At 38.4% G+C, this 18,229-nt stretch overlaps 1 protein-coding gene across 10 annotated transcripts in view; it reads right to left on the reverse strand.

The window, feature by feature from the left end:
* Nucleotides 1-18,229, reverse strand: part of Gk (glycerol kinase) — an 83,233-nt gene that overhangs the window by 32,266 nt on the left and 32,738 nt on the right. For 4 of the 10 annotated variants that reach the window (XM_008773276.4, XM_008773278.4, XM_008773274.4 and 1 more), the window contains exons 5-12: nt 18,059-18,142; nt 14,765-14,841; nt 12,993-13,130; nt 10,256-10,365; nt 9,316-9,382; nt 8,242-8,259; nt 6,355-6,390; nt 5,887-5,954 (exon numbers count right to left, since the gene is read on the reverse strand). In XM_008773276.4, the coding sequence (XP_008771498.1) occupies nt 5,887-5,954; nt 6,355-6,390; nt 8,242-8,259; nt 9,316-9,382; nt 10,256-10,365; nt 12,993-13,130; nt 14,765-14,841; nt 18,059-18,142 (598 nt within the window). The remainder of the gene's footprint in view (nt 1-5,886; nt 5,955-6,354; nt 6,391-8,241; nt 8,260-9,315; nt 9,383-10,255; nt 10,366-12,992; nt 13,131-14,764; nt 14,842-18,058; nt 18,143-18,229) is intronic. The other 6 variants (XM_006256987.5, XM_063280322.1, XM_063280321.1 and 3 more) reach the window with 3 other exon arrangements.

The following is an 18,229-nucleotide window of genomic DNA, read 5'->3' on the forward strand; positions in this document are numbered from 1 at the left end:
CAACAGCGTTGACCAGCTTAGCTCTATCCCTATTAATCGCTATAGACTGAGAAACACCACTAGGCTCTGGCAGGGTGAAAGGAGGAGCCTGGAATAGCACAAAGTGTAGCTCAAACGCTAGGAAAAAAGTGACATACAAGAGCAAGCTATTTAAGGCCTATTGATCTCATTCTCTCTGCAGGGTCATGTATTCCCCCAGTGGCAGGAAAATCAAAATCATAACTCAGCATGGTGATATGAAAGAACTGAACTTCATGGCGATCTTATCAGTATAAGCTTTGGACTCAGCCACAAGCTTAGCACTTAAACATAATGGATAGTTTTGACTTGTGTATGCTAGATCAGTTAATAAACCCAACTGATACTAGAAAGGGTCACAGAAACAGTTTTAAAGTTGGGGGGAGGGCGGTAATGGGGGGAGGATGGGAAGGGGAACACCCATAGAGAAGGGGAGGGGGAGGGGTTAGTGGGATGTTGGCCCAGAAACCGGGAAAGGGAATAACAATCGAAATGTAAATAAGAAATACTCAAGTTAATAAAGGTGAAATAAATAAATTAATAAAATAAATAAATGTTGTCCTTAAAAAATAAATAAATAAAGTGAGCGAGATAAACAAGGCTGCTACAGCCATAGTTGACGCTGCCTGTGGTAGTTTAAATAGGATTGCCTCCCTCCCCCAGATGTTTGAATGTTTGGTCATGGTCATAGGGAGTGGCACTATTGGGTGTGGCTTTATTAAAGGAAATGTATCACTGGGGGTGGGCATTGGTTTCAGAAGCTCAAACCAGACCCAGAGGCTCATTCTCTCTTCCTGTTGCCTATAGAACCAGATATAGAATTCTCAGCTTTTCTCCAGCACCATTTCTACCTGTGTGCCACCAGCTTCCCACCATGACAATAACGGTCTAAACCTCTGAAACCATAAACCAGCCTCAATTAAATGTTTTTCTTACCAAGAGTTGCTACGGTCTTGGTGTCTCTCCACAGCAATAAAAATGCTAATTAAGACACTGCCTGCGCTTGGAATTCCTGCCCCACAAGTCTTGTTCCTATGCTATGTGCAACCATGGTTTGAAACTCTGTAGGTTTTAATTGTGTCTAATCTCCATGCTGGCAGAAAGATGGTGGAAAAACTATTGCTATTATCCTGCTGGTTTCATTGTTCTTGGGCAACAAACATAATGTATTTTTCCTGATAAATATTTCCTTCATGCAACACTGTTATGAGTAGGGCTTATCTTAAAATAGTCCATTTCTTTCTAAGTGGGTTTTTGGCTTGCTAAATGAACAAGTGACACACCCAAGAGGTATGGGACTACTGAATACTTCAGTTTATAAAAACACTTGTCAAATCACTAGGCATAGGCAATGCATTTACAAATTGAAGCACATGAGTTACAGTACCCTTTTTACTGCCCCATCATTAAAATGGAAGCTTATTATCTCTCCAAGCTTTTTTGTGAAGCTGAGTTGGGACTTTATTAAAAGTACTAAGAAAAGCACTCGAGGAAAAAAAAAATAAAACCACATGCAAGAATATGGGCTTTTCAAAGAAGAGTTGCAGTTTATTGAAATACATTTTAAATGCAGATTTCATGCTTTTTAAAATTAGATTGTATTGGCTTGGCTGACCTGGGACTTGTTATGTTGACAAGGCTGACCTCGGAACTCTGAAACTGTAAACCTGCCCCAATAAAATGTTATCTTTTCATAAGATTTGTCCTGGTCACAGTGTCTCTCTTCACAGCAACAAAAACCTAAGACATTGCCTAAGCTTGGATTTCCTACCCGACAAGTCTTGCTCCTCTCATAGATCTTCCTGCCTCTGCCTCTAAAATGCTAGGACTAAAGGGGTGTGACAACACACCTGACAACAGGGGCTGGAGAAGTGGCCCAGCAGTTAAGAGTGCTTGTTGCTCTTTCTTGGAGGATTGGGTTTCTATTTCCAGCACATATACCATCTACAACTCCAGTTCCAGCTTATTGGATGTTCTCCTCTGACTTCCATATGTTCTAAGCACACGTTGCACAAACATACACGTGGGCAAAACACATAAAACCACTGATACTTAACTCACATCGCATTTCCTTGTGTGTATAATACATGACTTAGCAGCACCACAAACATGGTCCAAACACAGATTGCTTTACTGGACCTTTCCCTTACACTGAGTAATCCTAACCCTCTCTCTGCTGTGAGGTCTAGACCTCACAGCTAATTCTTCTCCCTTGGCTCTCTGCAGTAACCTATGTATCCTTGTAGTCTCCCTTTCTCTCTCCATCCTCTGAGTGTGTAGTATAGTACAATGGCTTATATGACGGGTTCCTGCCCTCTAGCTTTTCCTTGCATTGACCCAAGACTGTCATCATATTAACTGACAACTCCAGTAACACCTAAGCACAAGGCTCATAAATGTCCAGAAGTTATCCATTACCTATCAAGTAGAAAAAAAGCAAACGAAACAAAACAAACAAAAATCTTGGCCTGCAGTTTACAGCTTTACAGAACGTTTTATATGGTGTGAATAAAATATCCCTTATTGACTCATGATCCAAACATTTGGTCCCCAGCTATTGAGGCTATGTTGGGAGGTTGTAGCTGCTTTGGGAGATGAGCCTACCTGGAGGACATATGTCACTGGATATATGCCTTTGAGGGTTATACTAAGTTCTCAATTTACTGTCCTGTTTCTTCCTCCTGTCTGCCAGGATGGGAATTTCTTCAAGGCATGTTCCTGCCCCTACATTGTTCTTCTAAGTACCACCTACTCCCACAGCTCAGATGTATTTTAATGCTGCGTATCTCAGGCTGATGTGGAAGTCACCACTTAGCACAGACTATCTCCTAAGTGCCTGGAATGCAAGCCAGAGCCTGTGAGATCATGTCTTATTTTGGACCATTTTCCTACCCTAATGTTCACTTCATTCTCTATACTAAATCTTCCTATTTGTATCCTTGTTAAGTGTCTGCTGCACGCTCCAGCACTGCTCATTCTTGAAAACATCTCACTACTAGCATCATGGTTTTTGTACTGCTGGAATCAAGTCCAGGGTGATCACCTCTGATTTTTCTGGCCTCAGTTTGAAAGCCCAAGACATTAATGCAATGTTTCTTATGTCACAGGTACTCAAATAATTATTACCTAACTTCAATTAATAACTTATGCACTTGGTAGACAATGGTAAAGCGAGAAAGGAATAGAAGAGAGGGACATGAAAGCTATTTTACTGGGTTCCTATTATATACTGTATACTGTGCTTGGTAATAGAGATAACATCTAATTTACTAGCATTAGTGTTCCTGGCAGAGGAGGAAAGGGAAAAAACCAGACTGCTTTTCTGTGATTCCTGATTCGGTTGCTGGAACCCTGATTCAAAGAAAGTGTTTCCACACTTAGGTTGACTCAAGTGCTCCTTCATAACCTGAGGTCAGCATAGCCTACAAAGAATTCTCATATATTCTCTTCCAAACTTTCATTTGAATAAGGTCACCCTTTCACAGGAGGATGGTTGGTTCTGTTGAATTACAATAGCATTTATTTTAGGGCTGCTAGATCTTTCATTATTTGTAGAAAAAGAACTTAATCATCTAAGTAAAAATAATAAAGTCATCGTAGTAGTATGTGCCTGCAACCCTATCATTGTTTTTCCAGAACTAGGGAGATGAGGGCAGGAGCACCATGGCAAATCTAAGGACAGACTGAGCTACATGAGACCGTGCCTGAAAGGGTGTGCTGATACATGCCTATAATCTTAGCACTGAGGCAGAAGGGTGCTGAGTCTCACAGCAGGCTGAGATGTACAGCAAGCTCCAGGCAAAGGGTCTACACAGCAAGACACCATCTCTAAACAACAACAATAAAACAACAAAAACAACAAACTTTCAAAAACAAAACAACAAATCTAAACCAACTAACAAAAATCCTTGATGACAGAATTAGGAAATCCTCATAAAAAAAATCATTAAGGTTATAATCTTTTGGCCCACAGAATCAGCTGACCAGAGCTCATGGGGGCTCACAGAGATCAGGAAGCTTGTAGGGATCTGACCTAGGTCCCTTTCATACATGTTATGGCTGTGTAGCTTGGTGTTCTTGTGGGAATACTAACATGGGGGTGGTGTGGGGAGAGACAGAGACACTGTCCCTGATTCTTTTACCAACTTGTGGGATCCATTTCCTCCTACTGAGGTGCCTTGTTCCGCCTCGATATGATGGCATGTGTCTGGTCTTATTGTAGCTTGTTGTGCCATGTTTGGTTGATGTCCCTGGGAGGTATGCTCTTTTCTGAGGGGAGGTGGAGCAGGATGAGGGTGTGTGGGAGGGGGTGGTGGTAGCGGAAGATCTAGGAGAGAGGAAAGGTGGAAGAGAAGAGACTGGAGAAGGGGAAACCATAAGCAAAATATAAGAGAAGAATAAAACAAAAAAGCTGGGCTAGAGAGATGGCCCAGTGGTTAAGAGTTCTGACTGCTCTTCTAGAGGTTAATTCCCAGCAACCACATGATGGTGGCTCGCAACCATCTGTAATAGGACCTGATGCCCTCTTCTGGTGTGTCTGAAGACAGCTACAGTGTACTCACATACATAAAAGAAATAAATCTTTTTAAAAAGCCATAAATATATTAAAAAGTTTTAAAAAGCAAACAAATATTTAAAAAATATAAAACAAGGGTAGGGGAAGTTATAGTCTTATTCTAAGTTTATGGAAATATTTTATGTTTATGGCAGACAGTAAGCCACAAGTAAGGAACACAATGAATTAATGGACAAATATTATGTTTCTGGCTTACTAGCTTCATGGCATTATATGAATTAATTATTCTCTCTAAATCCTAGCTACCTGATTTATAGGAATAATAGGATTCACAAATACTAGGATTAATGTGGACTGAGTGATATCTCAAGTATGTGGACCATTACATATATACAATAGCCAGTTTCTGAGCATGTATTTTAATTGTCACTGCATTTCAGCTCTTGGAATATATTGTTTGTCACTCAACATATGGCCCTTTTTTAATAAAAACTAATTAAGAGAAAAGAATAGGAGAAAAACATTATCAAGTTTTCTTTTCTTTCATTCTTGCTGCTCCTAATCAGTGAATGGCATTAAATATCCTACAAAAATAGACTTTTGAGAACCTTAGCAGGATAATACACTGAAAATTACTTTTTTTTTTGTTCTTTTCTTTTTGGAGCTGGGGACCAAACCCAGGGCCTTGCGCTTGCTAGGCAAGCGCTCTACCACTGAGCTAAATCCCCAACCCCTGAAAATTACTTTTTATTATGACAGTTTCTCATTTCTTCACAACCTCCACCCATCAATCCCATCAATATACTTTTTATAAAAAAAATAAAAAGAATATGGCTCTGGGATAAACAACAAAACAAACTCCTGAAACTTGGGATGCTGAGACAGGAGAATTTCTCAGGAAATTTGTGGCCAGTCTTTAGCTACCTAGTTTGAATTTCTGTAGTTTATAGTCAGGCCCTATCTCAAAAACACCAAAACCAAATTAAAAATAAAAGACAAAAATCAGTCACAGGCATGTGCTTGATTTGACAGAATGCTAGGTAAACGTGCATGAGGTCCTGGGTGCAATCCCCAGTGTGGCATAAAACCAGGTGTCCGGTATCCTGGCATATGACTGTAAGTCTGGCATTTGTGTCAGGAAGATCAAGAATTTCAGGCTAGCCTGGGCTATATAAGATGGAAGGCAGAGAGAAAATGGGTGAAAGGGGAAGAAAGGTGGAAACAAATTATAAACACAATGTATATCTCCATCCTGAAGTGACTAGTGTTGCCTTTTGGCTGAGGTTTTAAAGCTCCAAGGAGAAAAGTAAACAAAACAACCCTGTTTCTTAGGTCAGGTCTCTTAAACTCACGTGTTTTTGGCCTGTCCATCCTGGAAGCACATTTGTCCCACCAAAGCAGCAGACTGGTCCCCCAAACACTAAAATTATAAATGACAATAAAAAACAAAAAATACTTAGACATGACTAATTTCCTTTTCTGAAGAGCCATAGGTTTATTTTTGTGTCTTTTAATTTATCAAGGAGTGAACTATCTATGCCTTATATTTCCCCCCATTAGGATTTCACCCATTTATTTATCAAGATACCCAGTGTTGGGCTTGTACTGCAACACCATGCCAGGCCTAGAATTTCCTCAAAATGTTTTCACTGACCCATTCTATGCCACAGAAAAACAAGAAGTGGCCAGTATTCGTCTCCATCCCCCACCCCCTTCCGAAAAGGCAGAAGGATTAAAATGGAGGAGGTTAAGCCACAACCATTTAGGACAGGGGTGGGAGGGTGGGTGGTGACAGGAAGATATTTAGTGCTGATACTTACCCCAGATATTGGCACACCTTCCAAGGCCCCAGCTTTCTGATAAAATGTTTTAAAAAGGAATTAGGAATAGTCACAAGAACTTGGCTCTAGTAATGTAACTGCAATCGTAATGAGCAAGAGCAACATGCCAAAGGAAGTGAGCAGACAAGACAAAGCTAGTGTTTCAGCTACATAAGCAGGACAGAGACGGAGAGTAGAAGTATTCAGAGCAACAAGAAGAGATAGGGCATTGGAAAAGGAACATAAAACACTAGACTGGCAGTCAGTCAGGAGACACAGGCTCTTCTCCTGGTTAGTCAGTGTTAGGCCATAAGCAGGCTGCTGAAACATGCTCCACAATTTATTTATTTACAAAATGACAAGTGGGCTACATGATCACAGATCAAAATTAGTGCTTTGATGTAGTTGCTGGTATTATGGAACAGCCAACATATTTTTAAATAACTATCAAACTGGTGTGGAATATAGTTTCCGGAAGGCTGTATTTTATCGACTAACTCTTCTTTCTACTCAAACTGCTTTTAAGAAACAAGAGTGCTTGGATTTTAGATGTTTGCCCAAAGAAAGTTAAATTTAGACAAATAGCAATTAATTTATGAATATTAGTTCTTTATTTTAATTTCAACCGGTATGGCCAACAAGAAGCAAACTTAAGTTGTTGGTTGCCAAAAGTTTATAAAACAGTTTTTGAAAAAAAAACATATTACAAGGCTGAGGATCTATCTCAGTGCTACAGCTATTGCCTATTGGTCCCTGGGTCTAGTTCCCAGAGGCCATGGTAGGGAAAACATTACCACAGCACAACTTGTGCTGACATTAAGGGATTAGAGGCATTAAGGAATGTGATCCCTAAAGTAAGGATGATGTATCAGAAAGAACCCTAAGTGAAAAACTTCACATTGACTCCTTTGCCTACCATTTATTAGCAAATGGCCCTGGGACCTCTAGTGCCCTAGCCATTAACATGAAGACAGTAACATCTTATCCTCCTCATGAATTTTTGATAGTATGAAACACCATATATATGAAAGCCAATAGCAAAGTAGAAAACGCCCTGTATATTCTAACTATTACTTGTTTTCTTTCATGCTTTGTGGTTAAAGATCGGCGATTTTTCAAGGCTGGATTTTAGTGCTAGAGATCAAATCTGGAGCCTACAAAAAAGTAAGGAAGTCGTTTACTGCTGAGCTACACCTCCCTGCCTAAGACCTGAAATTTTTATTTATTGTATATATTCTTTGTAATTGAGCCTGGATACTAATAAAAGCTAGACTAGATAAAAAGCTTAACTCTGAATCATTATGAAGCCCAGAGGCCTCCTATTTTGATATATTTATTATAAAAAGTCTGCTTATACTTCCAAAATTATCAAACTTTTAACACAATCTAAGGAAATGTTCAGGCATATAAAGCGCTCTGTTTTCTTTACTGGGACAGGCTTCTGGAGGATTCCAGGAGGGTCCTCTGAGGAAGCATGCAGAAAAAGTGACAGTGCATTTCCAACTAACTGGTCTGAAATACCGGGTAAGATATTATATAAGACAGATACACAGAATAGTTAAAAAAATTTCTAATGTCCCTTCTTTGTTAAAGGCCAAAGTACATCAGAACTGTACTTCGCAAAGGATAGCATGCAAATCTCTGGATCCCCCAGAATTTTAGAAACATTGATTTTAATCTTATGGAAAATATAAATGAACAAACAAGATTCTACTTCCTGTAAAAAAAATCTAAAATATGACTACAGCTTATAATATTTTAGAAGGTCATGGAATTTCTAAATTCATTTGTTTAGTGAATGGACTGAGGCTTGTCTGAAAAGAAATGGAAATGCACTGTATCTTTTCGAAATGAATGAGTAGCATAATCAGTGGGTAGCCTACTCACCAGGCTATGAGAGATTTTCTATAGTCAGCAAGGGGGAGAGAGGGGGACACAAGCATAATATTTAAATGCAAGAGAAAAGTAGGCCAATTTAATGTTTTTTTTTCATCGTTCTCTGAAGCGATTTCAAAAATAGCTGCTTTTGTTCTGACCCAAGTGAGTTTGTGATCACTCGGAACTTATGAAAGCATTGTAGATAAGCAGCGACTACGCCTGCCCTAAGCAATTGTGCATTGCCTGAAAAAGGCTTATTCCACATGGAGCACCTAAAAAGTCCTGCTCAGCCATTAACTCAAACATTTGCCACTCATTTCATTTTTATTAACTCTACGAATGGAGCTCCTAATATTTGTCATGAAATGGCTATTTTGAGGTTTCCTTAAACTTATTTTTAAGTTTCATCATGCATTTCAAATTTGTGTGTTCAAATACTAGTTCATACCCTCCTAAAGGTTTCTACTTCTGACTACACAGTTTCAAAGATGGTAAGCACACTTACTTTTCTCCCTCTGGGTTTAAGTAAAATGCCCATTAAGGAAATCGCCTTAATTAGCAACTTAATTTAGAAACGGATTCTTTGCTTTCCGTTCCTTTGTTAAATTGTTCCAAACTGACAAAGAGGGAAACATATAACAATGGTTTAGCCATTAAAAGGGATTAACTAGGAAAAAGAACACTATTAAGATGGGACTAGTACCTCCTTTAAATTAAAAGCAGACATCACAGCTATTACAGTGATATGGAAGGATAAACTATCCCAAACATTCCTATAGTACTGTTGTTAGGTTATCTATAGTATCTTAAAATATTAATATTCAAATGACAAAAACACCATTATTAAAAGGAAAGCCAATTAAAGTTTATAAATAAAACATCCATTGGTAGTAAGGACTCTAAAGTTTTTTTGGTTATAAAGCCATTTAAAAACATTAAATTCTTATTTTATATACTACCAACATTCAGAGACAAAGTCCCAAATCCCGAGCCATAAAACATAATAAAGTTAATTGCTGAATTCTAAATGTCAAAGGTCTTTCTTTTTTTAATGCAATCCCTTCCTCCTACTATTTACTTTACCATTAGGCCATAGATCTCAGAAGAACTCCGAACATTGGGAAGAATTTCCATTGGAATTCCAAAAAATCTGAAAAAGAATAGCTTGGGGTATAAAACACTGTTTTGAATAAACATGTAGAAACAGTTTAAATATACGTTAATTATAAACTAGGTGCATCTGATCACAGAATTCAATAGTGACACACACATGAGTCTAGAGAACATAGCTGTGTGCTTGGGTATTTAACAGTCCAAGCTTACAGTAGATTATCAGTTTAAATTTTAAAGCACACCCAGGAAGCAAAGAACTGTTCTAAAAGAGGCTGACCTATAAAGAATAATTAATATGACCTATTTATTCTATGTGTAGTATTCATGGTTGCTGAGATGGCTCAACAGGTATGGTTAACTTACCATGGAACTGCCTAGGGTTTGATACATGGAAGCCAAAGGGCAGAAAGAAACTGACTTGTACAGGTGCCGTTTGGCATACATACACAAACCTTAGCCCTTGTGCCCTGGAATGTGAGTGTGTGCTCCCACACATAATATATAATGTTAAAACACACATGTACAATAAAATCTGGGTGTGGTAGTTCATGCCTATCATCCCAAACCTCAGGAAGCTGAGCCAGGGGAATCACCATAAATTCAAGAGTAGCCTGGGGGGCTGGAGAGATGGCTCAGTGGTTAAGAGCACCGACTACTCTTCCTGAGGTCGTGAGTTCAAATCCCACCAACCACATGGTGGCTCACAACCATCTGTAAAGATTAGCCTGGACTACAGTGAGATATTCTGCCACACCGCAACAATGCCCCCCAAACAAAACAAAAGCCTTCATACAAATAAAGACTTGCTGCAATATCAACAATAAATGTTAGTATACAATGACCATTTGCAAACAGTACAATTCAGGTTCTAAATGCGCATTCGAATATATAGGGAAGACGTATAACTCACTCGCAGAGCTCTTTATCCCATTCCAAAGAATGAATGTTAAAAAGCATCGTCCTGCTTGCATTTGTTACATCTGTACAGTGAACACCGCCATTGATTCCCCCTGTCAAACTCTAGATGGAGGGAAAGGAACAGATTAAGTCTGAACTAATCTGCAGTTTTATTTATATGTTGTCAAAAGCAATTGTCAGCAGCAGGGTACATACGACAAGCAGAAGAACCAAACATTCCCATAATTGAAGTCTCAGCAGTACTCAAAAACATAATGTGACCTACATATGTAATTTTAAAGTGTCCAGTAGCTGTGCCTGCAAGATGGCTCAAGTAAAGAAAGGCACTTGCTGCTAAGCTTGATGGACCTGAGTTAATTCCTGGAACCTACATAGTAGAAAAAGCAAGTTGGCTCCCACAAGCTGTCCCTCTGACTTCCACACAAGTGTTATGAAAGCCATTCACCCTCACACACCACAAATGTAATAAAAATGTAGCTATGTTAAAAATAAAGAAGTGGAACTATAAAATATAACTGCATTTCCTATAGTTCATCTTATTTTATTTAGCTACTATATCATATCTAAAATAACATATGAACATATAATCAATAAAAATATTATTACCACACTTTACTTTCTTGAGTCTCAAATCTGAAATCTAGTATGCCTTTTATATTTGTAATATATCACAGTTCAGATTGACGGCCCTCAAATATTCCCAGCCTCACCCACGTGGCTATTGTAGTCATGCAATTCTAGTGAATTCCTGGTTAAGCAAAAGTCAGTTTTCTTGTGTAATCTTCTATCTTTGGGAAATACAGAGCTTTACAAAATTTGATTAGGTGGAATTTACCTCTTCAAAAAGTTTATAGACAACCTGTCTATTCATGTTTTCTTTTGTAATAACCCCTCTTTTTGCATATATCTTGACAGCAGAATTTTAAGCTCTCTATAACCCCGTGGAAAGCAATAGTGCCTTCCTTCGAGTGTAAGAAGAGGGAGGCAAGAAAAAAACAAAAGAGAGAAATAGCATTTCATGGGTTGAGCCCCCAAATCTTCCCTCCTGTCTGCTGCAGCTCATGCTTCCCATTTCCTATATCAGTCCGCTTCAAGGCCATTGCTAGAGCTGTGAGTCATTCAACGGTGAGTGACATATGAGGAAACAGTCGGCTTCTACAAAGCATGAAGCATATTTTCCCTGGCCAACTCCAGAAGAGTGCAATAGGTAACTAACTCTTCTAGGACATGTTCTAAAGACCTGCTGTATGGATCCCATAGTGAGAATAAGGACAAGACTAGTTTGAAGTTCCCGCAGAGGTTGAAACAGTTCCTCTCATAGTTACTGAAGTATTCACAAATGGAATTACAGGAGTATAGTTGAAGCAAGCTTGGCACAAAGGTTTACGATCTTACTGTAGCCTTACCGTATTGCCTATGTTGCCTACAGTATTGCCTATTTAGGGCACATTAACAAAAAATTCCCATAATAAAGGTAATAAGGGATCAAAAGGGAAAGAGACCACGAACCACAAGAGGACATACACTATAAAGATGCATATTGTGGAGCTGGAGCAATAGCTCGGCAATTAAGGCCATTAATCCAGGTTAAATCACCAGTACCCACATCAGCTCACAGCTATATCACGTCTAGTCCCAAGGAATATGACTCTCTCTTCTGAACTCAGAGGACACTGCATGCACATGGTACACATACATGCAGGCGAAATACCCATTCACACAAATAATAAAATAATTTGAAAAAATTTCAAAAATCTCCATTGCAAGTCAGGTGTGGTGGCATACTTATATAATCCCAGAATTTGGGAAGTAGAGGTAGGTGGATAGCTACGGTCTTCATAGCAAGTTCCAGGTCACCCAGGGCTACATAGTGAAATCCTGTCAGAGAAGTGGGGTGGGGGGCACAGACACAGATTGGAAATGGCTAGATGCTGTGACCCTTTTGTGCATCTCAAGACTCAGGAGACAGAAGCCGGAGAATTGGCAGAAGTTTAAGTCCCACAGGGTCTACGAAGTGAAGTGCAGATCAGTTTGGTCTATATACTGACACTGTATCTCAAAAAGCCAAAACCAGAAAAACGATGGGTCATAAAAAGATCTAAAATGTTAACTATTTCTAACCTGTGTTCAGATCGAGACAAAATATTTTAATATAAACTTCTTCTATGGTTTAGTTTTGTACCCTGGCAGGATTTCACAAGAGAAAGTTCTCAACTGCTGACAGTGAAGGAGAAAAGGAATGTTGGTTTTTTACTGTGTAAAATAGTTATTTCTTCTTAGAAATGGCTAGTGGGCTAGAAGAAAACAATAGGCATGAGAGAAAAGCGACTAGATTACTTGCCTAAAGGATAAGAGTTATCAAATATGGCTTTGGTAGTTATCTTCCACTGTCACTCAAATCAAACAAGAAAAATAAAAAGAGAAATAGATAAAAATATGTCTCAAATAGAGGCTGGGCTATTCTGCTGTCATTTGCGTAGTTTTTCCCAATAATGATGCTGAATAAAAGTCCAAAATGGGGCTGAGGGATGTCTCAGTGGTTAAGAGTACTGACCGATCTTCCAGAGACCCTGAGTTCAAATCCTAGAAACCATATGTTGGCTCACAACCTTCTGTAATGGGATCTGAGGCCCTCTTCTACATAAAAAGTCCAAAATGTTGGTAGAAAAAAGGACAGTTAAAAAAATCCCCCCAAATATTTTCTATTCATACGTCACATTTAAACATACCCAAATAAGCCATGAATCAATGGTCCCAAAAAGAGCTCTATTTTCTTCGACAGCCTCTTGGACCTTTTTCACATTGTCGAGGAGCCAACGAAGTTTCACTGCACTGAAGTAAGTGCTAAGTGGAAGGCCTGTCTTGGACTAAAACAGTTAGGAAGTTCAGTCAGTAAATTATACTTAGCACTGTTGAAAACAAGACTTCTAAACAAAAGAACTCAACAAAAACATAAAGTGGTTAGGAGTTTTAAATAGAACCCTTTTTGAAGGACTTTGAAATGAAAGTACTTTTTCTAGCCCACGGTCCATGAAAGCATGTTCACGGACAAAGATCAGAGTGATTATGTTGCCAGTTCAAAGAGCAGCCACGTAGGCAAGATAAAGAGAAAACTAAACAATACACCCACCACCTTCTAACTAGAGAGTGACAATATAATGCTATTCTACAATATATTGCTCATCTGTAGATCCTAAACCAAAATTCTGCACTCTAGTTTTCTTTTTTTAGTAGATTGTGATATTTAATAGCCATAAATCAATAACAGAAATTATTCTCATACACAGTTTAATAACATACTATATTCTGTGTATATACATACATACTCAAATAACAGAGTAATACAAACTTAATGGAAAGTAAATATGCCAGAGCTCAATGACATGCCCGATCAAAGCAATATGGAATCTCCATACATTAGAAAGCAGCTGGCGAAAGTCAGCAAATACAATGAATGGGTAAAGATGAAACTCATGTATGCTTATTGATCTTTCCTGAGAATTTGCATTTGGGGCCAATGCTCAGAAATAATGGAAGAAAAGAACATATCACAATTATGTTAACATATGGACATACTCTTAGACTTGGCATAAAGGGACATGCTGAAGGATCTCATCAAGAAGATCTTGCAAAGCTAACAGACATCGAGTGTTAAAATGCAGGTAGGAAATGTAATAGTTGCCTATAGTGGTGATGCAGAGAAAACTATGCAACCCTTGAAGCAGAGTACAGATGGAGGACTAGAGGGGTTTGCAGGGTGACAAACAGTCAAGAATAGGTGTTAAATGGGTGGGACAAGACAGAGACTACTTAGGCAGGGAAGGGTGCAGATATGGGACTGTTTGCTAGCCTGCAATAATTAATGGTGTTTGAACATTATTTTCAGATCTAAGAACCAATGTGTGTCCCATTGGCAAATAAAAAGGGGACACACCTCACCAGAAATAAACACAAAGCACCCAAAACAAAAATCAACTTCTTTGAGTTCTAGAATAACTTGTACTTGCTAAGAAATTAATTTAATTTACCTAAAGAAAAAGAATCTACATGAGGATCTAAACTTAGACATATTTTATTGTTCTTCTTTGCATGAAGAAAATCATTTTTTTCAAGGTCTTTAGTGAAGGTCTAGAAGACTGCCTAATTTTCCCTGAATTCCTAAAAACCTAAAATCACCCAGAACTTTCAATAAGAAGCTATGCTGATGGATCCTTAACCTATGAGAAAATTAAAGAAAGACCCTTGGGGAATATGATTTAAGCTACTGAGATAAATACAATCTCTACCATTCTGTCCTCTTGGGGTATTATTATTCCAGTTATCTCACAGAACAAGACAGAAAGGTTAAGAACCAAATTGTCCCCAGATATCTGAAGGAAATATTGTATAAGTTGTATAAAATAATGACATTGCCATAGACCAAGCTAGTCTGTCTCATGAAATCTGTGACTTTTTTTTTAAAGAAACATTCTTACAGTGTACTTCTGAAAAGATTTCTTACCTTGACAAAATTATTATTTCCCGGAATTCTTTTACTAAGTTTCTCAACAGTAGATTGGGTTCTTAGGTCAAGCCACACTATAGATCAAAACAGAGTAATATAAATGAAGAGCTTCATAAAAATAAGAACCTATGAATCTGTGAAATCACTGTCACAGATAGGAGACTGATTAGTTTCCATAAGCAATTAAAATTTTAAGGACAGAAATTAGAAGATTAGAAATGAATGGACATAATGTTAGAAGAAAATATATTTACAAAGGATAATTGAAAGCTTTTATGCAAAATTACAGATCGAAAGTATAAGAACAATACAAACCTTAGGGCTTTTATTTTGATAGGAAAAATTAACTTATGAATGAGTATTTGGAGTAGGGATTTTCTAAACACACATGAATGGGCATAAGACTTGAAACCCGGGCAGGCTAGTTGGCAGTGCAAGATACTCAGCTCAGGATAAAACGTATATCTTAGAAACCTTGGGAGAAGACTGTGACAAAAACTAAGGAGAGAACCTGACCCTATTACTGAAGAATTCAGTCTCACATATTGGATGCTTATTTATATTAAAATCTTTCAAAGGATGTAAGATATGAAATCATTAATAGATTTTCTTTAATAACAATCAATTTCTTTGTTGGATTATATGCGGGAAACTCTTAGGAGTCATTTTTTTTTTTTACTAAATTTCTCTTACCTGCTTTCTGATCCCCAAGGAGAAAATATCTCACTTTTATTCGTAGCAGAAGCTTGGGAAATAGAAAGCACTAAAAACTATATGATAGATTACATAAGTAAAAACCAGAACCAGATTTGCTATTTTTTTTTAAAGATAGGATCTATTTTTTTACAGCTTTTAATCTTGTAGTGGTGATCTAGTATTTTTAAATACTAACTCTGCTCAGATGCCTCCTGAGAAAATCAAGGTCCATAGTCTATTTAAAGGATTCTGGGGGAAGTAATGCAAGCTCGCACACTACATTTTTTAAATGCTGACAGATACCTAGTTTGACTCATTTAACTGTGCTATCATGTTCTCTATGTTTAAAATCAGTTCTTTCCTGTAGTAAATTTCAACAAATTCTTTCTAATTATTTAAACAGCTGCGTGCTTTATTTTGATAGGACTAATTCCCATGAGATTTTAACTGGAGACTTCCAGATACAATACTGACTTTCACATACAACAGAAAAACTGGCAAGCAAATGACCCACATGACAACCAAGGAAATAGGGTAGTAAACCCCACAAAAACAGATTGGCCTATTGGTAAGATCCTACTCCTCTTTACACAAGAAGCATCATCTCAAATTCTCTTTGGAGATTTAGATTTCCATAATCCTCAGCCATGTGGTTTATCTGAGAATTTACCCTACTCTACGTTCTAGGGTTGGGTACGAACCCTAAATTTTTCCACAAGGGATCCTTGGCTAAATCACACAACTGAGATCTATGTTCAGTATGCAATTGCCATTTCTCTCAACTGCATTTGGCACTGTGTCATTTGAGCTTGCTGTTCTCATGAGGGAAGGTCTGTCAGTCTGTCATGTCAGGAGCCATCTCATCTGTATTCAGAATGAATCAAAACCTAAACTGAGCTACCAGTGGGTGGCTAGATCCATTAGTAAAATAAATTGCTTTTTCCCCCATTTGACTTAGTTGGCGTTTTCTATCACAATGTCAGGACATAAAGCATTAGCAAAATCAGAGGTGGCAACATCTCCCACAGCAAAGGAACAAGAGTCAGCTACTTTTTACAAGGAACAGCATTATGTGGTGGTGGCAAAAATAGACTTTCCTCCCAGACAAGCAACCTTAGCAGATGTTATTGGATTAACAGGAATAATTGGGGAAAATGGAAGGATTCAAAGAGAGGCTTTAAATCTGGGATATGATGAATGAGCACATCTTAATTTTCAGTGCTTTGAACTAAAATGAGCTATGAGTTTAAGTCTTAATGTAGTGAGTTTTGATTACAACTTCAAAAAATCAAACAGGATAGACTAGGAGTTCATAGTACTTGGTAGGATAAAGGTAGATTTGGGAAACATTTGTTTTAGTTATATGGGTTTGTTGAATTATCAAATAAAATACATTTTGTAAAAAGAGGTCAAAACAAATCGATTGGAGATACATTGACTTGGCTCTCTAGCCTCTTTTTTTGATCATGTAAGCCTCCTACACCTAGAGTTCTCCTTCTTTCTCTCTTCCCCCTTCCTTCCTCCAGTGCGATGCAACACTTATCACAGAGCTGAAAGCTGGGCACTATACTCCACAATTCTGGACAGGAGATCCATGAATAGGACACACAAACTTGTCTTCCTTTCCAGAAACCACTACTAGAATTCCACAGCAGTGGTTCGTTCTTAGGAAGCATAAAGAAACCACTTAGAAAACTTTGAATTTTTCTAACCATAACCTACCTTGCAGGATTCAGGTTCAAGTCTAGGCCAGGGTTGAGCCTATGCACTTTCCTGTGAGTATTCCAAGTTATCCAGCACAATACTAATATGTGAGTACATCTTTTACAGTGCATGTTATTTTGAGCAGTAACATGCTCCAATTACTTAATTCAAAACCAAACCAAATACTGTCAGAAGGGTAGCACTAGGAGTCTCAGTGGTCCTATGACTTCATTGCCCTTCAACAAAGACAAGTTAACTAGACTTGTAGTTATACAGGACTATGATGGTATCCATCCACAGAACTAAATCACATCCTCTCCCCAAAGAATCAAAACAACGAATGTAAAATCATGAACCCAAAGTTCTAAGTTTGGCTTTGCTACAATCAAGCTTGGTGATTTAGGCATTGTTTAATCCGTTTTGACCTGGATTCCCTAAATATAAAATAAGGGTGCTATAGTGGATGGCATGTAAAGTCCTTTCCTTCACCGGTTCCAGGACTTGAGGAGGCTGCCATGTTTGCTTTGTGCTGTCAATGAGTTCGTGGTAATTAGAGCACACAGGATGAATTAGTACAAATTGCAAAGGAAGAGATGTCAGTGTCAAGTTGATACACTACCAAAACAATTCGCAAATGTTCAAAATTAATTCAATTAAGAAGAAAACAATTAGCAAACTCATTGCAGGAGCTAAGATGGCAGAATTAGCTTTGCAGAATAAGAGACCGAAAGCCAAAGAGAAGATCCCCAAGCTGGAGGACTGAGCCCCTCGTGTAGGTAAATTTCTGAGATGGAAAGAAGTGAAAGATCCAGATCTGTCGGCAGCAGTCAATTTCCCCAACATGTCTGAGCTGGAAGGCCGGAGAGGGAGCAGTAGCCAGAGCACCAATACCTGACGAAGCACCAGCAGCTGGAACTGGAGAGCCAGAGGGGACAACGGCAACTGGAACTGAAGAGCCAGGAGAAACTGGAGCAGCTGGAGCATTAGGAGAAATAATGGCAATTCATGCTAGAGATAGCCAGGTTCAAGGTCGATGGACGCTGGTTTTGAGGTGGCAGATAC

This window comes from Rattus norvegicus, chromosome X, assembly GCF_036323735.1.
Source record: "Rattus norvegicus strain BN/NHsdMcwi chromosome X, GRCr8, whole genome shotgun sequence".
In the NCBI taxonomy this organism is placed as follows: domain Eukaryota; kingdom Metazoa; phylum Chordata; class Mammalia; order Rodentia; family Muridae; genus Rattus; species Rattus norvegicus.